This window comes from Trifolium pratense, linkage group LG6, assembly GCF_020283565.1.
Source record: "Trifolium pratense cultivar HEN17-A07 linkage group LG6, ARS_RC_1.1, whole genome shotgun sequence".
Taxonomy (NCBI): Eukaryota; Viridiplantae; Streptophyta; class Magnoliopsida; order Fabales; family Fabaceae; genus Trifolium; species Trifolium pratense.
The window spans coordinates 26576775-26604735 of record NC_060064.1 but is presented as its reverse complement, the minus strand read 5'-3'; the positions used below and the strand labels follow the sequence as shown (position 1 = coordinate 26604735).

The following is a 27961-nucleotide window of genomic DNA, read 5'->3' as shown; positions in this document are numbered from 1 at the left end:
GCAAGAATATAGAATTCATTTGCATTAATCATTTTGCAATACTTGTTTCTCAAGAACCTCATGAAAGATCTACAAACCCAATTCTGATGGAAAAGAATGAAAAACAATTATATATTCGATTAACGTAGCTTTAGCGGCCACTGATGGTAGTTTCCGTTAATTCATTTATTGAAGATCCTCCTCCTGATGTTGACGAGTCTTGCAAATCTTGTTTGCCTGCATTGAATAAGAATGCTGGTTTTTGAGGTTGGCAAAGAGGTGTTTCATTGCATAGCATGAAAACAACTTCTGACATTGATGGTCTATTCATGGCATTTTGTTGCACACACAATAGTCCAATTTGAATGCATCTCAGAACTATAACAGAAGGATAAGATTGGTTTAGTACTGCATCAACGATTTCCAAACCTCTTCCTTCTGTCCATAGTGTCCACACCTACAAATGCAAAACACAAAGTACATCATTAATTTGTTGGCCAATTTTAAGGCAACCTCATTTTATTCATATAACTTACATGTCCAGTTAAATTAGGGGATTCTCTTCCTATTTCACAATGTGTGTTTCTTTGGCCAGCAATAATCTCCAGTAGCATCACACCATAACTGAAGACATCAGATTTTGTTGAGTACCGTCCTTCCATTGCATATTCTGGTGACATATATCCACTGCAATTATACGAAATGGTTAGTGTTTATCATAAAAAATACATATCCATCTCCATAATCTTAGTTATTATAAGGGTGTGATACATACTATGTTCCGACCACTCTTTTCGTTCTTGCTTGGACTTCATCTTCTCCAAATATTCTAGCCATACCAAAATCTGAGATTTTGGGATTCATTGCAGCATCAAGGAGAACATTGCTGGCTTTTAGATCTCTATGAATTATTTTCAGCCTTGAATCTTGATGAAGATATAAAACACCTCGAGCAATCCCACAAATAATTTCAAAACGCTTACTCCAATCCAACGATGACCTTTGGTTTTGATCTGAGTTTAAATTTAACATATTTGAAAACATTATTTGCATATTGAGCTTAAATTCGTAGTAATTTACTAAAATGTTGGATGAACATATCTGTAAATTTCCTGTCTTTATTATAAAACATGTATACAAGGCTATAACTAGGCAAATGGTCAACATAGTGTTGGTGAAAGGCCTAGTTTGATGATATCCGGATAGGCTAATTAGTGAAGTCCTAAATTCCTCACAGACATTTTATAGCGAATAGAAATAGGTTTAACCTGTAACATGTGCCACAAATTGCATTTTTTTTAAATTGAACTGATGTATCCTGTTCAAAATTATTTGAAGTTTCAGTTTGTTACATTTAGTAGCTATAGGCTAGATTTAGCATATTCTCTTAAGTTATAAGCTTCTGAGTTTATGCTTTATCCTTGCCGATTCAGTCGTATGTTTTTTGCTTGTCTAATCATATGTTTGATTTTATGTTCAATTTTAGTTTCTTGTTCCAAAGCAATTTCACCGTGAAAATAAAGAAGCTATGAGATGTTGCTTCATGCAGTACAGGCGTTGAAACTATGTAGAACACATAACTGACACGAAGCATAAGCAAAAAACAAGTTCGTTCAGGATGGAGAGACAATGAGTTGGAGAGATGCTTACTGAATATAAAGAAGTCTAGACTTTTGTTCGGTAGGTATTCGTAAACTAGCATCCTTTCTTCTTTATCACAACAGCAACCAAGCAGTCTCACTAGATTTCGATGTTGGAGTTTAACTAAAAGTGTAACCTCATTTTTAAACTCTTGTTTGCCTTGACCTGAATCTCTGGACAATCGTTTCACTGCTACCTCTTGTCGATTAACCAAGCAACCCTGAAATTCTTATCTATGAACATAAAGATGTGAAAGATGTTTTCACTTCTTAAATCAATAACTTAATGTAGAGTTCACATACCTTATAGACAGAGCCAAATCCACCTTGTCCAAGCTTATTCTCTTGACTAAAATTTCTTGTAGCTGTTATTATTGTTTTCAAGCTGAAAAACGGTAGACTTGAATGTGTGTTGCTTTGACCACCGATCTCTTCTTCCGAGGAATCTTGGTTTGATTGCTGCAGCATTTCATCTGAAGTTACAAATGGCGTGAGGTAAGACTTCAATCAACTTATACATTTTGCCATGCAATACACATACCCTTAAAAATAAAAATAAACAGGTATTATCCTTAAAAATATATAACATACCCTTTCTTTTTTTCTTCCACATGCAATACACACATGAGAGGAGGACGACAATTGCAACTATAGAAACTACCAGAACCGCAGCCAACCTCTTTCTACCAAGGATTGCTTTGCTGCTTTTGTTGCTATTTGCTTTGGCTGATACGAAGTAACAAGTCCATTGAAATTCAAACTTCGCCTAATTAGTGGTATCAAATTTAGAATGAAAAATTTAATAGACTAGTAGGGAATGTCTTACCTAATTCAACACCATCGACGCGTAAAAATAAATCTTGGCCTTGATCACTAAGTTTTTGAATGTCCATTAAATCACCATACCAAGTCAAACATCCACTTCCACCATTCCTCACATCAGCAAATGCATAGGCAGTACAAGAGCAGTTTCTTAAGCATTCTTTTTCACATTCTTCCAAACTCAAACCACCTTTAGCAACTGCTACAGATGTATCAGGAACTTTCAAGCTTACAATTTTGACAAACCCTTCTCCATTATCACAGATAGATACACCTTTCTTTCTTACACATCCTCCTGACCCATCTCTACTATCATACCAATCACGTGGAAATTTCGGTTCAAAACCAAGTAAACAAGTACACTTAAAGTCCTCAAAGTTGAAAGGGTCACAATTACTGTTTGTTCCACATGTTGCATAGTTATCGCATTGATTTGTTGGTTCAGACCAGTACCGGTTCCATTGAGTCTTTTGACTGTCCCACATGAATGTTTGAAAGAAACCAGATTGCTGAACCACAATCCTAGTAATGACAGACTTATCAAACATGTTATATGTGAGTGCTACATGATTGTCATCTTCAACCAAAGAAACGTTAAAAGTGGCCATATCTCGTTTCATATTAGGTACACCTACTAATAATTCTCCGTTCCAATGTCCACCACGCCACCAAGGAAGATCACCGTTGTACATAAACAACTGAGTTTTGCCAATGGTGCTGAATTTCAACGTGAATGCGCCTTTTCCAGGGTCAACATCTGTCTTCCATGATTGAAGGAACCAACTTTGATTAGTTTTTCTATCAAAACCAACCTTTAGATACGGAAGCAAGGTATCTGTGGGATGATCAAAGCTTTCCCAGATAACAGTTTTGGTATTGTTTATCATCAGAACAAGATTTGCTATATCCGATAGCTGAGCTACGACACTGGTACTATTTCCTTGTGATTGTGGGATTGAAACATTTGTAGACCAAATGGTAATAGTGCTAAGGTTGTGGTAGAGTACTAGATTTCCATTTCGGTCTATCGATAGGATTCCAGAAGTGTCATTGATTGGACTATCTCTGTTTGCAACCCAAACAACAGTTTGGATTGGCAAATTGTTGTACCAAATTCCGACATAGCGAGAGGTGGACTTTTCTGGAGTGAAGAATCCAAGAGCAAAAGTTTTAGATTTAGAAACAAGAACCTCACCATCTCTTATTGGTTTATCAGTGGATATGGAAACAACGTTTTTAGTATATTTCCTTAAGTTATCCTTGATAAACATCTCAACATATATGAAAACAATTTGACTTTATTATATCTATTGTTACAAGAGCTTAATTAAGTTGTTTATCCAAATAGGACATTAGTCTTGTGAAATTACTTACTTGTTTTTTTTTTTTTTAGTTAGGAGTATTGTGTGACATGGATTTTGTGGCCTAAAATGAGTGGTTTTTTAGTTTCTGGACATGTTGATTCAAATAAGGCTTAATGTGGTTGGAATCATGCAGTAAGTTTTGCGTTCATGTTTCTTACTGCATGGGTTGATTCGAATCATAGGAAAACCTCACAAAGGTCGAATCAAATCAACCCTGATTTTTGTCTATAAGTATATCAGATTTTTATTTCAATTGTGACATCACCAAAATAGGGAAATTTTAGGGAAACTTATGGGTTAAGGGTTGAGAGCTTTTGGGTGAGAAATTAAGGTTGAGAAACAAATTCTAAACACCTTGGATAGTGAGATTTCACTAGAGAAAGGATCTAAGTTTTTTCTCTTGTTTTCTTGAGTTCTTGTGGGTTGAAAGAAGGAAGGCAAAGGGGTTGAAATTAGGGTTTGTTGATCTTGAACTCTTGAAGTAGACTCATTGATAGTAGATCAAAGAGCTGCTCTCTCCTCCAGACATAGGTCAATTTAGGCCGAATTGAGTAAACAATCTTGGTGTGTTTGTTTCTCTACTTTCTTTATCTTTGTTCTTAATTTGATTGTAGATTTTCTATACACTTAGGTTGCTAGATTTGTTCTTGGTTGGATTGTTGTTGCTTGGACTATTTGGTTGTGATTACCATTGTTATTTGTTCCAAATTTCTTGTTTGATTCACAGAAAGAGTGTTTGAATTCACAACACATTTAAGTTGAAATAGTATCAAACCTTATGTTATGGATGGATTGAAATGAAATGGAATCACATTAACTTTCCTTGTCTGGATTGTTAATGACCACATTGTATTAGCTTTAGATGAGGGGATTATTCCCAATTAAAATACATTTGTGGTTATTCATCTTTTGAAAAGTCTACATATTTACGGGGAAGTTAAATGAGAAGGCTTTTCACAAAAGGAAAAAAATTAATGATGAAAAAATCGATTTCATGATACGGATTGAACCTAACTCCACCTCAAAACCATGGTTCAAAGGGGAGGATTGTCCAATCCTATATAAACCCTCACACCGGATTCATTAACTGACTTCAAATTGAGATTGGATAGCATAGCATGGAACTTTATGTAGTTTCATTCTATCATCTCTTTTTTACTCTAATTTCCTATTTCATTTTAATACATTCCATTCTTTATGATTGAGAAAGTTATATTTTTTTTTACTAGGCAAGTTTGGTGGAAACATCTTCTTTGTTACCGTCTCAAAAACTCCCAACTGGAAGATCATTGCACAGACGCTATTTGAATACTGTGGACGTCGGGTGCCTGAGTTTAATAACGATGAAGATGCAATTAACCGAGTGAAACATCTGCTGAGCAAAGTTGGTAGAAATCCAATATTATTAGTCTTGGATGATGTTTGGCCTGGCTCAGAATGCCTTGTTGAGAAGTTTAAATTTCAAATGGCAGATTATAAGATTTTGGTGACTTCAAGGGTTGCATTTAGAAGATTTGGCACCCCATTCCCATTGGATCCACTTGATCTTGATCATGCAGTGTCCCTTTTCCATCACTATTCTCAATTGAATGAAAGCAGCTCATACATGCCGGATAAAAATCTTGTCCGTGAGGTGATTTCTCTTAGATCCAACTAAATTTATAACACCAATGAATTTATGTTTCTTTGTTATGTTAAATCTTCTACTATAGGATATAAACAAGTTATTTATGAATAAAAACAACCTGATTAGTTTTCAGAGCTGTTAACTGACTAGGCCTTTGTTTGGATAAACAACTTAATGAAGCGCTTATAGAATAAATGTTTATCGTATAAGTGCTTATGTATAAGTTATTTCTATAACAAAATAAAAATAAAAGTCAAATTGTTTTCGTTTAATTGCTGTAAGTTTTTTCATAAGATTTTTGGAGAGCTTATGGACATGGCATAAGTTGTTTTCATAAGCTCTACCATATAATATCTCACAATTGCTTATACCAGTAAATAAACTCAAATAAGTCAATTCAAACATTCCCTAGTCACTATACAATTTCATACTACTTAGTTACCCAAACCATTGATGTTACTCACTGATTTCGTTTCTATGCACAGATAGTGAAAGGTTGTAAGGGTTCGCCGCTGGCGCTTCAGGTCATTGCTGGATCACTCTGTAAGCAGCCTATTGAGATATGGAAAAATATGAAGGAACATTTTCAAAATCAATCCATTCTGGAGTCTAAAAGATATTTTCCGAGTGATAGCACTGACACTGACTTGCTTTGTCGCCTTCAACAAAGTTTGGATATATTGGAGGATATCAATGAGAAGGAGTGCTTTGTGGATCTAGGGCTATTTGCTGAAGACCAGAGGATCCCTGTTACTGTCCTCATTGATATGTGGGCGACACTGTATAACCTAGATGAAGATGGTACACAAGCAATGGCCATTGTCCATAATTTAAACACTAGGAATTTGATTAATGTCATAGCTACAAGGTAAACATTATCTTTTGGTTCCTGTCATTCTAAAGCAAATAAGTAAAACTATCCTATCAAATAGATTAAATTTTTCATGTTGTTGGTGTTTTGGTTCTTTCCTCGGTTACTAAATTATGCTCATTGTACAGGAAAGTTGCAACAGAAACAGACATGTACTACAATAACCACTATGTCATGATGCATGATCTCCTCAGAGAACTAGCGATCCATCAAAGCAAAGAAGAACCATTTGAACAGAGAAAAAGATTGACCATTGACTTGAATGGAGTGATCGTCCCAATTGGTGGATAGTACCGGATCAGCAAGGAATGATTAGTCGTATGTACTCATTCATCACCGGAATGTTGGTAAAACAGAAGCAACTAAAGGTTTCTGCCCGTATATTGTCTATATCAACTGGTATGTTTCTATTTCTAAATTATATGCATACTTACAAATAAAAAAATAACACCATTTGTTACACAAAAATTGTCTCAAGAGATTTTGCCAATTGTTTCACACAGTTTATAAGTTCATTTGACTTAGATTATTTGTTCACTCGATCAATATTCTCACATCTCACTTAATAGAAAGTATTAAAAGATAAGAATAAGTTGGATAAAACTTAAAAGAAATTCAATTTTATTTCATTTTCTGAAGTGACTAATAATTTCAAACAAACTAAAATCTTTGAATTACAATTATTTTATAGTGGAGGGTGCAATATGAAATACTAATTCCCTTGCCATGCATCATCTCCTATGCTTATTGTGATATATGATGTTTTTACAGATGAAACATTTTCTTCGGATTGGTGTGACATGCAACCTGATGAAGCTGAGGTTCTGGTTTTGAATCTTCGATCTGACCAGTACTCATTACCAGATTCCACCCAAAAAATGAGTAAACTGGAAGTTTTAATAGTCACAAACTATGGTTTTCATTGTTCTGAATTAACCAAGTTTGAGATGCTTGGTTTTTTATCAAACTTGAAAAGAATAAGGTTGGAGAAAGTTTCTGTTCCTTGCCTATGCATATTGAAGAATCTGCAAAAATTATCCCTTCACATGTGTAATACAAGGAATGCTTTTGAAAGCTGTGATATCCAAATTTCAGATGCTATGCCAAATCTAGTGGAATTGAGCATTGACTATTGTAAAGATTTGATTAAATTGCCTGATGGATTGTGTAACATAACCACATTGAAAAAGCTCAGTATCACCAACTGCCACAATCTTTCTGCAATGCCTCACGATATTGGAAAGCTGGAGAATTTGGAAGTGCTAAGGCTTTGTTCCTGTTCTGATTTAAAAGAGATGCCAAAATATGTTGCAGGCCTTAACAAGCTATGTTGTCTCGACATCTCAAACTGTGTGAATCTTTCAAAATTACCTAAAGATATTGGTGAGTTGCAAAAGCTTGAGAAGCTCTCAATGAAGGGTTGCTCAAACTTGAGTGGATTGCCTAATTGTGTCATAAAATTTGGAAATTTAAAGCATGAAATGCATGTGATCTGCGACGAAGAACGTGCTGCCTTATGGGAACAGTATCCCAACATTCCCAATCTAAGGATAGATATGCTTAAGGAAGATATTAACTTAAATTGGCTTCATAGAACTCGTTCCTGAGTGTTGATTCATGAAGATAAAGTGACTTGAACTTGAAGTCATGTTGATACTTGTAAACAATGTTGCTTACCCATAATATATGTTTTCCTGTTTATCATGTTGTCCATGTAATTGTGATGATTTATGTTGGACTGTACTGTAAATGTAATATACATAGTTGAGAAGCATGGTAGAGCTCAACAAGTAGAAAGGTGAATTTTTGAATTGAATAAATGGGAAAAAATGATTATAATTGTTGTAGGAGATTTACTTTTTGCCACCTATCAGTTACTCGCGCGTCCTATGTTTTTCTCATTTTACGTTTCCGCTACTTAATTAGCGATCGTTATAAAAATAAGATTTTTTTTATAAATGTCGACCGCTACTTAAGTAGCGGACGTTGTAAAGGTAGGGTGTTTTAAGGGTGTCCGCTACCTAAGTAGGGGACGAGGATATTTTGATAATTTCATAGGGCATGCTAGAAATGGAGTAGGGTGGCAAAAATAAATCTCTTCTAATAGACCCTAGTATGAGGATAAAGTAAAAAGTTTATTATTCAAATAAAGATTATGGTGAAGTTATATGATAAATAAGATGGTTTCTCTTCCGACCCCCCGCCTTTCTTTTCTACCTCCTGAATTTCCGTTATTGCCCTTGGGGGTACTTCGGTTTGTACGAACCGAAATTTTTTGACATGCTCACAAAATTCGGTTAATAAAAACCAAAATTTTGTGTTCCAAATTTTGCGTTTCGTCTGCGTTCCAGATTTCCTGCATAAATTCAGCATCAGACCCTTAACATCCACAATTTATTTGAAATACTAAACGATGTCCGATTTGATTAAACGACCACTCGTTGGAAAGCTTATGGTGTCAAGATTACAAATATAATTTTTGTTTTGAGGTTTAATTATCCAATTGGTTCAGTTTGACAAAATAAGGGGTAATGGTACAGAAACAGAGCAGAAATTTTACTCAAACTTGTAGGTAGATTTTCTCATACTATACTTAATGAAATTTAACAATTACGGTGTCAATCCTGTAGTAAATTTTGTCTTCTTTACACTAGATTCAAAATCATTAGCATACGACTTATATTCAGAGAGATATGCTAAATTTACCACAGGTAGGTCTACACGAATTTTCACATAAATCTTTTTTCTTTTCTTAACACTGATCATATTTTGGTTTATATAAACCGAATTTTATTTCCATGTTTAAGAAATTCAATTCGTAAAAACCAAAATTTTGTGTTCAAATTTTAAAGGGCAAAATGAGATTTTAGGGGGTATAAAAGAAAGCCTGGGGTGGGAAGAGAAACCATCGCTAAATAATGAGTGGGGTAGGCTGTTTAGTTGGCAAGTTTGTTATACCCTAGTAGTTACTATGGGTCCGTTTAGTATATATACAATGAGGTGAGAGAAGTGAAGCGAGATTGTGGAAGTCAGGAAGTTTTTTTTTTTTTTTATAAGCGGAAGTCGGGAAGATTTTAGTTGGAAGTTGGAACTATTATGAGAGTGTTCTCATTCTTTGAGGAGCTTAGATCATTGTAGACAATCGGTAGTAACTTTAAGGGTTATGTTCTGTGCAAGCCACTAAATATATGAGCTGTTATCTCTATCTCTATTATATAAATAGCGAGATTCTCACGGAGCTCTCGTATATTCTCAAGAAAAAAATTGAAAAAATGTGTCATTGACAACAATAATCTAATTTTTATAATATTTTAATTTATGGAAAGCTACTCTATTTTATTTAGAAAAAAACAACCTTTTTTTTTTATAATAAAAAACTACTTTATTATTAATATATCTCTACTTTATCATGGAAAGCTACTCTATTTTAGTTTGTTTGCGTTGTGAGGAAGAGATTATACTAGAGTTGGAATTTGAGGGTTTCTCTGTCTTATGATAAATCAATTAATTAAGCTAAGTAGTTTGATTAAGTTGGATTAAATATCACTAATCTGCAATCGGGCGTCTCACAAGATGCACTTAATAGAGATAGAGACTTGTACTCTCATAGAAGGTCAAACTTGTACCAGATTGAGATTCCTTTTTTAGCTAATTTAAAGTTGTTTTAACTTTCTTGACCAAAAAAAAAAAAAGTTGTTTTAACTTTTAATGTACTCCTATCCTATGTACCAAAAAAATTGTTTTCTATTTTGTTTTTCGTATTAGTGCAATGTATTTTAATTTTTGAAAATTAAGTTCAATTTATAAAGGAATATAAAAAACGAATCCGACTCTATGACCATTCATTGGAGGTGTTCTTCTTATTCACAGTAAACCCAACTCTAAACTCGAAATAGATCAAATCAAAATTGATCATATCATAAGCGACAAGACCAAACAAGTACCCACGAATGGCACCAACAAAGTTACCTACGCATGGCAATGGGGCGGGGCGGGGACGGGTTTTGCCCTCTCCAAACCCAAACCCATAAAGTTCGGGTTTTTCCAAACTCATCCCAAATTCAAGCGGGGATAAAAATGATAACCCCAAATTCATACCTAACGGGGATCGGATATCCCCAACGGGTTTCGGGTATCCCCGTTACGCCTCTTTCCACATGAATTTAGATTGTATTTTAGTATTTTTTTTATCAAAAAAAAATTAAATGTCCAAAATTATTTTCTCTTAACAATATTTTTTTAAATAAAGAACAAAAATATAGAAAATTTTGTTTAATAATCAAATTAAAAATAAAAAATAAATATATGAATGTAATTTAAGAGATTATTTAAGCGTTTATGATTTAAAAGAGGTGAAATCTAATTTTTTAGTATAGCGGGGCGGGTTCGGGGACGGGTTCGGGGTGGGTATCAATGTACCAATTACCCACCCCAACCCCATCTTTTGAAATCGGGGAAAACCCAAACCTAGTCAACTCGGGTTTTCCCCGTCAAAGCGGGTATGGTTTGGGCGGGTATCCGCGGGTATGGGTTTTATTGACATGCCTAAAGTTACCCAATGCTAAGAAGGCGGCTTCTACTGTGGGCGAGCTTCTCATATAGCTCACTGGTGCAACACTTAAAAAATAATCAGGCCCGTTCATTGTTAGGGATGCACAATACAATATGTACACCTTATAATTTTTTATTATCCACAATCTCTTCTCTCTTCTGTTGTTCTCTTTCTCTCTCAAAGCTTCAAAGAAACAAAATCATATCATAATAGACTCAGAAGCTTCAAGCAAACAAACAATAATTGAAGAATGTTGAATCAATGATGTGTTTTAGAAATTGTAATCAAAAGGAAGCAAAACACAAGGAAAACACAGTAATTTAAAAATGGGTTGAAGAAAAAAAAAAGAAATGGGTATGAAAAATTATCTGTTATTGAAAAATTTAAGAGAGAAGCATGATTATATGAGTAGAAAAATGCAGAAAAACCTTACATTGCAAAATAATTAAAATGACCATGATTCAGAAACGAAATAAATAAAATTAAAATTGGATAACAAAAAATAAATTAAAACTTATATAATGTTGAGAAAGGTTAATATAAAATGATGTTCTTAACGGATACTCCGTACCAAACTACTCCCTCCGGTCCTATGTATAAAGAACACTTTGGAAAAAAAATTGGTTCTTTTTATAAGAAACACTCTTTAAATTTATTCTTTATTAAATAGATAATCATTTGTATACCCGTATTAAATTGTATAAAATGCAACATATTCCAATGTTATGCATTAATTATACAGACATATTTCCGAGGTTAGTTTTGGAATAACACATAATATTTTAGAATTTTTAATAAAAAAATAAGTCTCCTTAGTATGTCTGTTTTTCTCAATGTGTTCCTTATATATAGGACCGGAGGGAGTATAAGTCATTTTGAAAAGAAAAAAAATTGTATCAAATTATAAGTAGTTTTACATTTACAATTATATCCTTAACTATTTATTAATATATTTTTTTTAATTCTACAATTTATCTTTTCCATATGATTAATAAAGGACATAATTTCTCTTTTTCATACATTAATTATATTTTTTTAATGTGTAATATAGTCAAAACGACTTATATCTCAAAGGCCATTCAAGGATCACCAAACTTTAAAAGAGAAAATTAAAATTTAAAATATTATGAGGCCAGCAAACTCGGTGCATCATATGTTGGACAAGATAAGGACTTTTTCGTATAGGTAGTTGAAAGCGACGAGTAGTACTTTAACTTTGAACTGCCATAGTTGGTGGTCTAGTTCTATGTTTTATTTGGGCTTTGTATAGTTTCTCTTGGTTCTTGTACTTTGACTTTATTGTAACCTTACTTCTTTTTTTTTTGACACGTCATGTGCTGAGAAGACTATTATGTTTATATATATATAATTGTTTTAATGATTATTTTATATATATATATATGTGTGTAAGATAATTATACTTGAATGTAAGACAAATGAACAACAAGCTGCGCTGCTAACCCTTTTTGGATGGCAACACTTGTGGAAGTTAAAATTAAAAAGTCCCATTGAGTTTAGCTCAGTTGGTAGAGACATCGCATATTATGCCTGAGTTGAAATTTGAACCCCGGATAATATAAGTCAACACTATAGAACACACCATCCAACGTTGCAAATCAGTCTCCCACCAATGAGTGATATGCCAGGCTTGCTCACGCTAGCATGAGCCTGCTAAGAAACCCGTCACACCAAAAATCATTGTTCATTGAGTGGGATCACAGATAATTCGCACTGAAGAGAGAGGGATTCTAATAGGGCCAGTTGTTGAAACAAAGACAAGAATGATGCATTTGAACAAACATTGGCCCTTGTAGAAGCTGCAAGCAATGGGGTGGAAGACTTGAACATTCATACTGCGGCAATTTAAACCTCTACTAAATGCTAAAGCATTTTTGCTTGCTTGCTTGCTTTCAACATCAAACTTAAAAGCTTGGCATGAATTTTGAGCCTGGTGATTGTTCATTTGTCATCCTCAACTAATAATCAAAAGAAAACAAACAAGAAATCCATTGGAACGGGAACAAACAAGAATCAAGAAATTAATTAAAATATGATTTAGGGTTTGTACCTTTAGGAACGAAATCAGTGGGTTCTTCTTCGTCTCCTCCGAAGAACAAACTTTTAAATTCAGCATACATAGGCCAGCATTTAATTTCGGATTTAAAAATATGATATTTGTAGCAGTGAAGTTTTTTCAATTCCTCTTCGGATCGATCCGCATAAACGTCAAGATTGAAACGAAACTGGTCACGAGTTTGGGGCCTATCACAAATAGCTTTCTTAAAGTAACGGTACCTTTGCTTATCTTGACTGTCTGAGGTGTATGGTTTTGTTGTTCCATAGTTCATCACTTTCCACATATTGAAAATGTCTCGATCTCAGTCTAGGGTAGGAGAGTTTTATGGGTCTCCCACCGTGGGTGGGTATTATTCACCGTTAGATTGTAAAATTTTAAGGATGTTATGATGCACCATCACTATCTTATAGATATCACTTCTCTCTCTCTTCTCGTTGATTCTACATTATACTCTCCGACTGCATCACTATCACCACCACAACAACACCCAATCCAACCTTCTCATAACCACATCCATTATTATTTAGTTCCAACATTATTATTATCCAGTTTTTTTTTTTTGGAATAAAAATTTCTTCTTTCGGACAAAATGCATATAATTATTTTAGGTGTTGAATCTATTGATTATTAAAATTTAAAACTGAAGAAAGAAACAACATGAGTGCAAATTTCACAATTCAAATTTTGGTGATGAACTGTGGATTAATCTAGCTTTGTAGATTGGCTGGCAAATTCTTTAAAAACTATCAAAATCAATTGCCACAGATTCAACAAGATGATTTTGGTGTATTAGATTGGATATGATTTTCTAGATCTAGGGATTTGGATTTTGATTTTGATTTGGCTATTCAACAAAATAAAACTTAATACAGGAAAAATAATTAGGATCTGGAATTTGTGGATTTGAGTTGTGTGTTTTTTTATTGAGGGGAATGGAGCAAGTAGATCGGTGTTGTGTTGTGAGGTGGTGGTTATAGGAGTGGTCATAAAGGGTGGCGGCGGTGGTAAATCTGGCTGGCGATGCAATCTTGGTGCACAGTGACAATGAGTAGAGAGAGAAAGGAGATCTATAAGGTGTTGGTGGTCTATCATAACATCCTTAGAATTTTACGATCTGACGGTACCGATTATTCACCCACGGTGGGAGACCCATAAAGCTTTCCCACCCTAGAATCAGCCCTCGATCTGTGAGGCTTGCAACTAGAACAAACAAACAAGAATTAATTAAGCACGGAAGAATCAAATCAAATTAACAACTAAAATATGATGATTTAGCCTTTGTTTGGTTGAGGTGATTTAGAGAAGAGAGAAATAAGGGAGAGAGAAAAAGAGTAGAAATGGGTGACTTCTCCTGTTTGGTTTATGAGAGAAAGAGAGAAGAGAGACATAATTTTGTGGGACCCACAACTTTTTTCAATCTCCTCACTCCAGCGAAGAAAGTGAGAAGAAGAATCTCTTTTTCATCTATTTCCACTATTGCCCTCATCTATTTCTTCTTTGTTCACTTTACCATCTCTATGTTTTCCATCAATTCATCCATTCCTTTTGGCATTTCACTTTACCATCTCTATTTTTTCTTCTTCATTTTTTTCTTGACTGTTCCACCTTCTTCATTTATTCAATTTGTGTTTGAAGGAATGGATACAAAAAATTTCATCTAGAGCTACTTACGGTGATTCTATGAATAAAAAAGCCAAAAGGGTATATGTGAATCTCCCAAATTTGTTAAATTTAAGTGGTTTTTGTTGTGTAAAAAGTGTGGGAAGACTTTATGTTTATTGATCAATCGGTGCATGATTATACAAGGCCTAGTGTATATGCATTGTCCACTACAAGAAATGGGTGAAGAATGAAGACCATGAACTATGAAGATGAACCCAGATCAATCATTTATAAATAATTAGTTTAATATACCGTAATAATTTGTCCTTTCCTTACCAAAAAAAATTACCTTAATTTAAAATTGTAATGGTGAAAGAAATATCAAGAAGCATTTTAGTTTCATAAAAAAAATTGTTTAGTATTAGATTTTTAGTTAAAGGGTATTTTTGTCTTTTAAAAAATAAATATATAATCCATAAAATTATTTTAAAAAATAGACGATATGAAAAAATATGCTACCTTATTAATATATTAGTAAAAAGTAAAAACATAGGTCTTATAAAAATCACCAAAAACTTAAATCGCTGTATTAAATATATTAATATAAATATAGTCCCGTAAAAATTATCAAAAAAACTGCAAGTGAAAAATATAGGTCTCACAAAAATCACCAAAATAATTAAGTTACTATATTAAATATGAGTATACCCGTAAAATTGTTGAAACAAATAGACAATAATTTGATGATGTGTCAAAAAAAATTGTATATATAGATAGATAGATGGGAATAGGTAGTTTTTAATTTTGAATAAAAAGACACAAATAACCATAATTTGATGATATGTCAAAAAATTTAAAAGGGGTAAATTGTAGATTTCATATGTATGGGAATAAGTAGTTTTTTCTAATAATAAAATATTGAAATTATAAATAACTTTCAAATATGACACAAAATACCATTTAAAATGATGATGTGTCAAATTATTAAGTAGGGGAACATGAGATTTTCATGTTTCTTTTTAGTATATATATATATATATATATATATATATATATATATATATATATAGATAGATAGATAGATATTTTTCTACTAATTTTGAATAATAATTTTGAATAAAAAGACACAAATAACAATAAGTGATGATGTGTCAAAAAAATTTAAAATGGGTAAATTGAAGATTTCATATGTATGGGAATATTGTTTACACTGATTTTTGGTAAACAAGCGCTAGTTTATTTACTGGTGAGATCAACTAGTAAATCTCGGGACATATTTGTGTGTTTTTTATTACAAAGCATTGATTGTTCATTATTGCAATAAACAAATTTGAATTTTGTTAAAGGTTTGAATAAAATGAAAACAAAGTAAATGACTTTGAAAATGTAAATAGCTTTAAGTTTAAAAAGCAGAAACTTAAATTGCAAGTAACAGAAATTGCAAGATTCAATCGAACGAATGAACCACGTAAAGATTACTGAAAGTAATGAAATTACTGAATTGTAAATGAACTTGAAAGTTTAAATGATGTTTGAATGTAAATTGATTACAAATTTGAAGTGGTTCACAGGATCATACATGTTTCTGTTCGCAAACTCGTTTCTCTCGAACGCTTGGATACTTTGAGTTTTTTACAAGAAATTTTTGTATGTGAATTGTGACCCCTTGTTCTGACTACAGAACCTAATATTTATAGACAAATATAAATAACTAACTACCAACGTTCTTCTTCCAAGCTTTTGCCACGTACGTAACTGCTACTTGATTTTGAATTTGATTCTTGAATCATAACGTTGTAATTGCTCGAAAGGAATCCCTTCGATTTCGATCAATATTGACTCGAAAGAATGTGAATCGAAAGAAATAACTTAGAAAATATTCTAAGTTATTTTGTCTTCTTTCTTGCCTTCTCAGGTTTATAAGAGACAGATAAAAAATCTTGTAGACTTATGGATACTTTCCAGAAGGACTCTATTGTTTTTGAAAACATTACCTTCAACCTTCACAACAAGGAAGAATATGATCAAGACAATATCTCTTGTTTTTGAAAACGTTTCCCTTAACCTTCATATACATGTCATGATACATGGCAAGTATTCGAATAATGTTACTTTCGATCAATTATCTTTATTAAAGCAACATTTATTGTCCATTATAATCAAATAATAAATGATTTGAACAATTAATTCATAATATATTTTAGCTTTGACTGAAATATAGGCTAACAAATATGTAGTTTTTTTCTACTAATTTTGAATAAAAGGACACAAATAACAATAATTTGATGATGTGTCAAAAAAATTAAAAGGGGTAAATTGGAGATTTCGTAGAATAATAATAATAATAATAATAATTTTGAATGAATAATAAAAAAAAGACACAAAATAACCTTAAATTGATTATATGTCAAAAAAATAAAAAGGGGTAAGCTGAAAATTTCACTTGTATGTTCTTTTAAAATATGATGATACAAAATACCCTTTAAAATGATTAAAAAATGAAAAATAACTTCTTTAATCTGGTACAATCATGATTAAAGAAGAACAAAATTAAAGAAGAAAGGTAAAATAACTTCTTGAATGAATAAATATCATATATATATTATGGGAAGAAGTTAGTTTTTTTTTATACAGATTATGAGAAGTTGGTTTTTTTTTCTATTTATTATTCATAATTAAATTGTCTTGAATAAAATGACAGAAATAACCCCTTAATTATTTATTATTCATAATTAAATGACAGAAATAACCCTAATTAATTATGTGTCAAAAAAGATAAAGGATAAATTATACATATAAGATGTTGACTGTCAATCTAACAAGTGGACCAGTCTGCCGTCGAGTAATAATTCACACTCTACCGAGATAGAATGAGTTTGTATCCACAGGGACCGTGTCAGTGTGCGACCTCTTTTATTTTAGTTCATTTAAGTTGCCTTCGCTTTGGTTTTAAAAAGGGTTTTCATAAAAGGTGTGATAAGGCATGCAGAAAAGTAAAGTGATTCAGACAAATATAGAGATGAAGATAAAGGACTAGGTTTAGGTAGATCGTATCCAGCTCTTCTCCGCTTGTCTATGAATGACAATCAGAACTTGCTTTGGTTAGATAGATGATGTTGTTTCGGATGTATTTATCTAACTTCCTTCACCATGAACTTAAGTTCTGAAGTGTAGTGTGCATGCGTTGAAAATTGTTGTTTAACTGCATTCGGAACATTACATCCGAACCTAAGTGTCTTCGGATGCTAAGATCCAAACATATCTGGTTCCAAATTCAAGGGTAATATTGGATTTTTGGGGGGGGTCTAGTAGCAAATAGGGGGGCCTAAACAGCAATTTTCATCTTGTTATGGTTTCTCCCAATGAAATGATTGATGTAGAATAAGGTCAAAATTCAATTAGTTAACCAAGTTTTTTAACAATTCATCCGCCTCATCATAATCATAATCGTGTTTGAGATATCATAAAGGAGAGCCTGAAGCTCTCCTCACCATGGCATGCTACATACAAGAAGGGTCTACTAGTAGCTAAAGCATTGACCACATTCCCAAACAAACCATTTCAGCCTGGAAAATACATATGCTAAAACAAAATGATACTCAAATCTAATCAAATGATTTCTTATCATTGTTTTCCATTTCTACCAACAATTGGCAAGTTATTATTATGACTAACTAAAAGGCGCACAGTTCATTTTCCATAATAATATGAATCAAATTTGGCAAGAGCATTAGAATAGGATTGTTCAGATGTTCTCTTGTTCATACAGTCCCCACATTCATTACCAATTTACAATTCCACACACATCAGGAGGGTTCTAACCAACAAAGGAAAAGGTGTAAAATTATATATATACTTAGATATATATAATCTCACAACATGTAAAATTAAAATTAACACAAACATTAACTTGTTCCTAAAAAGGCTAAGAACAACCACAAAAGTCTTAATTATTTGAAGTAGCCCAAATTTTAGCATAACTAGGCCACTTTTCAATGTTGGATTTAAAAGCATAACCATTATACCGGTCCGGCTTACCCGTCTTTCTGAATTTTTTTGCGATCTCTTCTTTGGATTGATCAGCTAAACAGAGACGATTGTAAGTATACTCGTCCTGATCTGCGGGCTCCTCACGAATATTTTGTTGAAAGTTGATGTACGCTTTGTCTTCTTTCTGTTTGTCGGGGTATGTTTTTCCTCCCATCATCGCAAGCCACATATCGAAAATTTCCCGATCTGTGAGGCTTGCAACTAGAACAAACAAGAATTAATTAAGCACAGAAGAAACAAAAACAAGAAATTAAGTAAAATATGATTTAGAGTTTGTTTGTACCTCCTTCTGAAGATTTCAATTTCGCAAAAGGGTCACTCTGATCCTCAACTAATAACCAAAAGAAAACAAACAAGAAATCCATTGGAATGGGAACAAACAAGAATGAAACAAACCAAACAAGAAATTAATTAAAATATAATTTAGGGTTTGTACCTTTAGGAACAGAATCAGCATGAGTGCTGGGCTTATCCAAAATAGATTCCTTAAAGTTACTGAACATTTTATCAGCTACCTCTTGGGAGGAGCATGTTTTTCCTCCCCGCATCGCAAGCCACATATTGAAAATTTCCCGATCTGTGAGGCTTGCAACTAGAACAAACAAGAATTAAGCACAGAAGAAACAAAAACAAGAAATTAAGTAAAATATGATTTAGGGTTTGTTTGTACCTCCTCCAGAAGATTTCAATTTCGCAAAAGGGTCACTCTGATCCTCAACTAATAACCAAAAGAAAACAAACAAGAAATCCATTGGAATGGGAACAAACAAGAATGAAACAAACCAAACAAGAAATTAATTAAAATATAATTTAGGGTTTGTACCTTTAGGAACAGAATCAGTGTTGAGTTCTTCTCTTACGAAATCCTGGTCGCCAACTTTAGATCTCTGAGGATCCTTCTGATCCTCATTCTGATCCTCAACTAATCAAAAGAAAACAAACAAGAAATCTATTTCAATTAATTTTTCATTGTAAAATATTAGATGCTGTGCTGCGTATGCTGCTCTGGTTTACGGTGGTTCGTACCTGAATCGTGGTCTCTGCGGCGCCTGAGGGGGAGGGAATTGCAGGGGGGAGGCGCCGCCATCAGTTGGCAGTTGCGGCGGTTCGGTTCAGGTAGATCTGAGAGAGAGAGAGAGAGGAGAGAGAGAGAGGAGAGAGAGAGAATGAGACTTATTTACGGAATGAATGAATAATAATCAAAGCTACCAGCATGATTGGAACAAATTGAATTTAAAATAAAATGTAAGGACATATTTATCTTTTTAAATTATGAGTGATCGAGAAGAGAGAAAAGATTGAACACGGACTCTTGTGATTATCGGTCCGACTTGCTAATATCAACGTCGCTCAAACCAAGACATTGACTGAATAGGATCGCTGCAGTAAAAAGATCAGTGGTATAATTGCTGACTATAGAGGTTGTGAAATTCCTATCATCTTTATACATCTCTTTAACTGCTGACGATTTTGTTTAACAGGCATGTTACTAGAGGACGAGCAACGGTTTAAGTTTAGGGTTGTGATGACAGAAATTTTGTACTATATTTTAGTATAGGTTTAGATAGTAAAAAGAAGCAAAATAGTGACACGGCCCAGAAACCTAAAGAAAATGAAGCCACTTGCGCAACAAGTCAATAAATGAAGAATCTAGAAGAATATACCAAGAAAAGGACGAAAATGGAATAAATCACAAAATACATCTGCGCGTCATCGTGTCACGATGACATCATATCGTGGCACGATGAAGATTTGTTTTAAAAAATAATTTTAGAAACAAATCAGCGCAGAAGATTTATTTCCAAACAAAATCATACCACAATGACATATCATCGTGGCACGATAGGGTTTCAGTGAAGAATGGCCACGCCGCCACTATATCGTACCACGATGGACCTTATCGTGGCACGATGGTGCGTAAAGTTTAAGCTCATTAACACTATAAATAGAGCTCTCCTCCCTCATTATTTCTCATTCAGAAAATACTTGACGGTATTTCTACTAACTTGGAGCAATCCAAGGAGAGAAGAGGAGGAGCTTAGGAGGTCGTAAAGCTTTTGAGGCAAGGCATCTACGCCATTGGTAAGCATGGTTCTTTAATTATGTAGAGATGTTGAAACTCTTCCATGATGCTTGGGTTGTGTAACAACTGTTTGCGCTTTAATATAAAATATTTATGTTATATGCCTCACTTTATTTAAGCTTTATTTACATTATTACTATATCGGTCATATTATAATACATCCTCACAGGGTTGGTATTAGTCTCAACAAAGACGGCCGACCCGAATCAATAAATAAGGAGGCTAACGTATGTAGTATGATAACATCCGACACTCTGACGCTAAGCTTCTCACTTATAGAGATTTGTGCCCAGAGAGACGGAGTCGGTAAATGTTATGCCGGTTGTTCATACCAAAGCTAGAGGCCATATGTGATTAATTGCACAAATTAGACCACGCACTTGAATGTCATCTTAATGAAAGTGGGATAGTGACAGCTTGGAAAGCTAAAAAAATTGGCCGAAAACAAAAAAATTGGCCAAAATCCCAAAAAACGGCCAAAAACCCAAAAAATCGGCCGAAAACTAAAAAAAAATCAGCCGAATACACAAAATAGATTTAAAACCCAAAATATCGGCCGAACACCGATTTTTGGGTAATTTTCTGTTTTTTGGCCGTTTATGGATTTTCGGCCGATTTTTGGATTTCTAGGTTTTTTTTGTTTTCGACCGATTTTAGGATTTTTTTGAGTTTTCGGCAGAATTTTTTAGTTTCCGGCCGATTTTTGGATTTCCGGGTTTTTTTTGTGTTAGACCGATTTTAGGATTTTTTTGAGTTTCCGGTCGATTTTTTTGGTTTTCGGCCGATTTATGGATTTCCGGGTGTTTTTTTGGTTTTCGACAGTTTTCGGACGATTTTTTTGGTTTTTGACCCATTTTCTGATTTTCGGCCGATTTATGGATTTTCGGGTGTTTTTTATGTTTTCGGTCAATTTTTTGAGTTTTCGGCCAATTTTAGGAATTTCGGTTGGTTTTTTGTTTTTTTACCGATTTTAGGATTTTTTTTGAGTTTTCAGCCGATTTATGGATTTTCGGGTGTTTTTTTGGATTTAGAAAAAACAAACATTTTTGGGTTGATTACAAATTATTCATTTCATAAAATTAAAGAAAAATTATGTTTTCTTTTTAAAATTAAACAAATCTGTTTTTTAAATCAATAAAAAAAATTGAAATTGTTTAAGTAAAAAATTGATTTAAAACTGGTTCAATTAAGTAACCAAATTTTTATTACAAACTGGTTATTAATTGGTTATGAAGCGGTTAGAAACCATATCCAAATTAGTTTTATAAAATAACCAATTTTTCATTAAAATGGTTTTAGATCGTAACCCAAACCACAAATTTGGATTGGTGTGGTTTTTAAACATTTGGCCCATAATGTCCTTAGTTCCTTATTTGGGCCCCGATAATCTCTTAATCTTGTTAGAAAATTGTTGTTTAGGCCCCTTGTTTGCTAACAAAGCCCCCCATTCGGACCAAAATACCCTTGAGAAGGGATTCGGAACTTAGAATCCGAAATTAAGTAGTTTTGGAACTCATGTTCCGAGCCTAATTCATACGTTTCTAATTCTATCAAGCATTTATTCTGGAGATTGACTGTTGAATCTGCAATAACTCGGACTTTATGTATCCACCTGAATCATGGAATGAATATTTTAAAAACCTGATAAATTTCAGTAGCAACAATTGGAATTCCCATATTTAGTTTTTTTTTGCTTTCACAACAACTAATTAATCAATTGCAGCAGGCTGGAACTACAACAATCAATGGTGGATGAGATTCAGGAAGCAATATGGAGTTTCATGAAGCAAAATTAAACAGCTTGTGATTGTGTAATGGTGGAACAACACTTATCTTTATCTTTCTAACTATACAAATTCAACATAGCTTGAGGGAAACTTTTGACAGGTGTCACAACCAGATGAACCTAGACAATTTTGTTTTTTAAAGTACAAAAAAATCTTGCTTCTTTGATCAATTTTTTGAATCTGTTTTCCCTCCATTCATATCCTTGCAAACTGGGCCAATAAAGAGGTCACAAAACGGTTCAGCCCAACACAGCCCAGTCCATTTCTTGTATCTGCCTAAGGCCAAACAAAAAACTCCTTGCTTTAGAGTTCAGAAGCATGCTTGACCAGTCACTTTCATCCATCTCTCTCAAAGACAAAACTTGCTGCTACCTCTGACCTCTCAAAGACAAAACTTTCATGTGTTGGAATCAAATTTAAAATTCAATTTCTCCCTCTCTTTCAATATCTAAACTCACTTTCTTACTCATCTCTCTCCATGAATCAACCATCTTGGATGGCATAAGCCACAAACTCAGGTTTCAAATTACTTCTCCATATGTTATTTCATGATTTAATTTCATCATTTGATTTTTACGTGACATGTTAAATTTTCTGTCTATATCTGCAAATTAGGTTTTCTTTTCAATCTTCTCAATCAAATCCTCCGATCTCATCAGCCTCTTCGCTCTCAAGCATCCTTTCGGCTTTTATGTCATGGTAATTATTTCTCTCTTCGATTATTATTATAAAAAAAAAATCATTTTTTTACTTTTAACTATCCCATTGTTAATTAATGGATATTTTTGCAGATTAGCACCAGTATTGGAGCAATATCTGGACTTGTTCAGCTCATACTATATGCTTATTATTCGTACATGGGAGAAAATAATGTTGATGATTATGCTCATCATATTCTAAATCCAGCTGTGGTTACAATCTGATCTGATTATTACGACACTTGTTTATATTTTTCTTTTCTAACTCCATCGATTTTTTAGACGATTAACCCTAATTCCATTGTTTATGAAGTTGCATGTGTATTTCAGTGTACTTAATTATATTTTTGTAACTTTATTTTGATTCAATACACTACAAGAAAACTTGAATCCGTTGACAAAACTTATTGAGGGCTTAAGTTATAAAATCTGTCTGAAAGAAAGAAATAATAAGTGCTTATACTATTTTTTTTGACAAGATTTTGAAATATTTTGTCATCACTCCTGCGTATATGGCGGAGCTGTGAGGGCTTTATGAAGGGTTATGCATGGCAAAGAGAAACGGAAGTATGAAACTTGATATTCAAATGGATTCAACGATAATCGCGGAAAGTTTACGATATGACAACATTGGAAGTGAAGTGGGATGGACACTTTTAGAGTGTGTTTGGTAGATTTATGAGGGATTTTAATGAGGGAAAGTAATGTTTTGAGGGAATTAAAATGATTTGAGTTAAAACTCATTGTTTGGATAATAATTTAAAGCATTTGTGAAATTTAGGATGAAGAAATAGATATTAGGAATAACTGACAAGGAAAAGAAGCAAGAATATAGAATTCATTTGCATTAATCATTTTGCAATACTTGTTTCTCAAGAACCTCATGAAAGATCTACAAACCCAATTCTGATGGAAAAGAATGAAAAACAATTATATATTCGATTAACGTAGCTTTAGCGGCCACTGATGGTAGTTTCCGTTAATTCATTTATTGAAGATCCTCCTCCTGATGTTGACGAGTCTTGCAAATCTTGTTTGCCTGCATTGAATAAGAATGCTGGTTTTTGAGGTTGGCAAAGAGGTGTTTCATTGCATAGCATGAAAACAACTTCTGACATTGATGGTCTATTCATGGCATTTTGTTGCACACACAATAGTCCAATTTGAATGCATCTCAGAACTATAACAGAAGGATAAGATTGGTTTAGTACTGCATCAACGATTTCCAAACCTCTTCCTTCTGTCCATAGTGTCCACACCTACAAATGCAAAACACAAAGTACATCATTAATTTGTTGGCCAATTTTAAGGCAACCTCATTTTATTCATATAACTTACATGTCCAGTTAAATTAGGGGATTCTCTTCCTATTTCACAATGTGTGTTTCTTTGGCCAGCAATAATCTCCAGTAGCATCACACCATAACTGAAGACATCAGATTTTGTTGAGTACCGTCCTTCCATTGCATATTCTGGTGACATATATCCACTGCAATTATACGAAATGGTTAGTGTTTATCATAAAAAATACATATCCATCTCCATAATCTTAGTTATTATAAGGGTGTGATACATACTATGTTCCGACCACTCTTTTCGTTCTTGCTTGGACTTCATCTTCTCCAAATATTCTAGCCATACCAAAATCTGAGATTTTGGGATTCATTGCAGCATCAAGGAGAACATTGCTGGCTTTTAGATCTCTATGAATTATTTTCAGCCTTGAATCTTGATGAAGATATAAAACACCTCGAGCAATCCCACAAATAATTTCAAAACGCTTACTCCAATCCAACGATGACCTTTGGTTTTGATCTGAGTTTAAATTTAACATATTTGAAAACATTATTTGCATATTGAGCTTAAATTCGTAGTAATTTACTAAAATGTTGGATGAACATATCTGTAAATTTCCTGTCTTTATTATAAAACATGTATACAAGGCTATAACTAGGCAAATGGTCAACATAGTGTTGGTGAAAGGCCTAGTTTGATGATATCCGGATAGGCTAATTAGTGAAGTCCTAAATTCCTCACAGACATTTTATAGCGAATAGAAATAGGTTTAACCTGTAACATGTGCCACAAATTGCATTTTTTTTAAATTGAACTGATGTATCCTGTTCAAAATTATTTGAAGTTTCAGTTTGTTACATTTAGTAGCTATAGGCTAGATTTAGCATATTCTCTTAAGTTATAAGCTTCTGAGTTTATGCTTTATCCTTGCCGATTCAGTCGTATGTTTTTTGCTTGTCTAATCATATGTTTGATTTTATGTTCAATTTTAGTTTCTTGTTCCAAAGCAATTTCACCGTGAAAATAAAGAAGCTATGAGATGTTGCTTCATGCAGTACAGGCGTTGAAACTATGTAGAACACATAACTGACACGAAGCATAAGCAAAAAACAAGTTCGTTCAGGATGGAGAGACAATGAGTTGGAGAGATGCTTACTGAATATAAAGAAGTCTAGACTTTTGTTCGGTAGGTATTCGTAAACTAGCATCCTTTCTTCTTTATCACAACAGCAACCAAGCAGTCTCACTAGATTTCGATGTTGGAGTTTAACTAAAAGTGTAACCTCATTTTTAAACTCTTGTTTGCCTTGACCTGAATCTCTGGACAATCGTTTCACTGCTACCTCTTGTCGATTAACCAAGCAACCCTGAAATTCTTATCTATGAACATAAAGATGTGAAAGATGTTTTCACTTCTTAAATCAATAACTTAATGTAGAGTTCACATACCTTATAGACAGAGCCAAATCCACCTTGTCCAAGCTTATTCTCTTGACTAAAATTTCTTGTAGCTGTTATTATTGTTTTCAAGCTGAAAAACGGTAGACTTGAATGTGTGTTGCTTTGACCACCGATCTCTTCTTCCGAGGAATCTTGGTTTGATTGCTGCAGCATTTCATCTGAAGTTACAAATGGCGTGAGGTAAGACTTCAATCAACTTATACATTTTGCCATGCAATACACATACCCTTAAAAATAAAAATAAACAGGTATTATCCTTAAAAATATATAACATACCCTTTCTTTTTTTCTTCCACATGCAATACACACATGAGAGGAGGACGACAATTGCAACTATAGAAACTACCAGAACCGCAGCCAACCTCTTTCTACCAAGGATTGCTTTGCTGCTTTTGTTGCTATTTGCTTTGGCTGATACGAAGTAACAAGTCCATTGAAATTCAAACTTCGCCTAATTAGTGGTATCAAATTTAGAATGAAAAATTTAATAGACTAGTAGGGAATGTCTTACCTAATTCAACACCATCGACGCGTAAAAATAAATCTTGGCCTTGATCACTAAGTTTTTGAATGTCCATTAAATCACCATACCAAGTCAAACATCCACTTCCACCATTCCTCACATCAGCAAATGCATAGGCAGTACAAGAGCAGTTTCTTAAGCATTCTTTTTCACATTCTTCCAAACTCAAACCACCTTTAGCAACTGCTACAGATGTATCAGGAACTTTCAAGCTTACAATTTTGACAAACCCTTCTCCATTATCACAGATAGATACACCTTTCTTTCTTACACATCCTCCTGACCCATCTCTACTATCATACCAATCACGTGGAAATTTCGGTTCAAAACCAAGTAAACAAGTACACTTAAAGTCCTCAAAGTTGAAAGGGTCACAATTACTGTTTGTTCCACATGTTGCATAGTTATCGCATTGATTTGTTGGTTCAGACCAGTACCGGTTCCATTGAGTCTTTTGACTGTCCCACATGAATGTTTGAAAGAAACCAGATTGCTGAACCACAATCCTAGTAATGACAGACTTATCAAACATGTTATATGTGAGTGCTACATGATTGTCATCTTCAACCAAAGAAACGTTAAAAGTGGCCATATCTCGTTTCATATTAGGTACACCTACTAATAATTCTCCGTTCCAATGTCCACCACGCCACCAAGGAAGATCACCGTTGTACATAAACAACTGAGTTTTGCCAATGGTGCTGAATTTCAACGTGAATGCGCCTTTTCCAGGGTCAACATCTGTCTTCCATGATTGAAGGAACCAACTTTGATTAGTTTTTCTATCAAAACCAACCTTTAGATACGGAAGCAAGGTATCTGTGGGATGATCAAAGCTTTCCCAGATAACAGTTTTGGTATTGTTTATCATCAGAACAAGATTTGCTATATCCGATAGCTGAGCTACGACACTGGTACTATTTCCTTGTGATTGTGGGATTGAAACATTTGTAGACCAAATGGTAATAGTGCTAAGGTTGTGGTAGAGTACTAGATTTCCATTTCGGTCTATCGATAGGATTCCAGAAGTGTCATTGATTGGACTATCTCTGTTTGCAACCCAAACAACAGTTTGGATTGGCAAATTGTTGTACCAAATTCCGACATAGCGAGAGGTGGACTTTTCTGGAGTGAAGAATCCAAGAGCAAAAGTTTTAGATTTAGAAACAAGAACCTCACCATCTCTTATTGGTTTATCAGTGGATATGGTATCAGAAGAACAAGAGCAAAAGGAAAAGGTAATAAGTAGAATCAAAGAGTTTATAAGCAACCAATTGTTATGTAATACTATCTTGTGTTTAAGATTTTTGGCTGTGACAAGGTAGAGAAGATTTCTAGCAGATTCCATCTAGAGTCATCAAATTTAGTACAAACTGACACAGATTTTATTCTTCAACAACACAGTTACTTAAACAGTTGATTTTAGAGTCATCAAATATTTCCTGTGTGACTATTTTGTCTTTGTCTTAGGTTGGCTGCTATATTATATTTTCCACACAATGGAACATTGACACCTAATGAAAGTGGAA

The 27961-nt window shown here is 33.7% G+C and overlaps 4 protein-coding genes and 1 long non-coding RNA gene across 5 annotated transcripts; 2 read left to right on the top strand and 3 right to left on the bottom strand.

The window, feature by feature from the left end:
- Positions 1-7: 7 nt before the first annotated feature.
- Positions 8-27786, bottom strand: LOC123890535 (G-type lectin S-receptor-like serine/threonine-protein kinase RKS1). The gene is made up of 8 exons (XM_045940174.1): positions 27612-27786; positions 2446-3636; positions 2281-2339; positions 1923-2078; positions 1630-1840; positions 755-992; positions 516-666; positions 8-436 (listed from the first exon to the last, which is right to left on the bottom strand). Exons 1-8 carry the CDS (start codon positions 27778-27780, stop codon positions 131-133), a joined length of 2481 nt encoding a protein of 826 aa, XP_045796130.1. The 5' UTR covers positions 27781-27786; the 3' UTR covers positions 8-130.
- On the top strand, positions 3694-8142 carry LOC123890525 (probable disease resistance protein At5g66890). Its single transcript, XM_045940149.1, is given in 5 exon segments — positions 3694-5438; positions 5918-6300; positions 6432-6568; positions 6571-6702; positions 7075-8142. Coding segments are annotated over 5 exon segments (1656 nt in total). The 5' UTR covers positions 3694-5270; the 3' UTR covers positions 7911-8142.
- On the bottom strand, positions 18228-19890 carry LOC123890533. Its single transcript, XM_045940171.1, has 6 exons — positions 19611-19890; positions 19408-19506; positions 19255-19302; positions 19021-19176; positions 18868-18915; positions 18228-18785 (listed from the first exon to the last, which is right to left on the bottom strand). The coding sequence occupies exons 1-6, from the start codon at positions 19669-19671 to the stop codon at positions 18481-18483; spliced, it is 717 nt and encodes a 238-aa protein (XP_045796127.1). The 5' UTR covers positions 19672-19890; the 3' UTR covers positions 18228-18480.
- On the top strand, positions 22565-23364 carry LOC123890537. Its single transcript, XR_006802856.1, has 3 exons — positions 22565-22972; positions 23070-23153; positions 23246-23364. It is a non-coding gene; the product is annotated as an uncharacterized LOC123890537 (long non-coding RNA).
- LOC123890529 (G-type lectin S-receptor-like serine/threonine-protein kinase RKS1) lies at positions 23983-27615 on the bottom strand. Its single transcript, XM_045940157.1, has 6 exons — positions 26186-27615; positions 25898-26067; positions 25605-25815; positions 24730-24967; positions 24491-24641; positions 23983-24411 (listed from the first exon to the last, which is right to left on the bottom strand). Exons 1-6 carry the CDS (start codon positions 26205-26207, stop codon positions 24106-24108), a joined length of 1098 nt encoding a protein of 365 aa, XP_045796113.1. The 5' UTR covers positions 26208-27615; the 3' UTR covers positions 23983-24105.
- Positions 27787-27961: the final 175 nt, after the last annotated feature.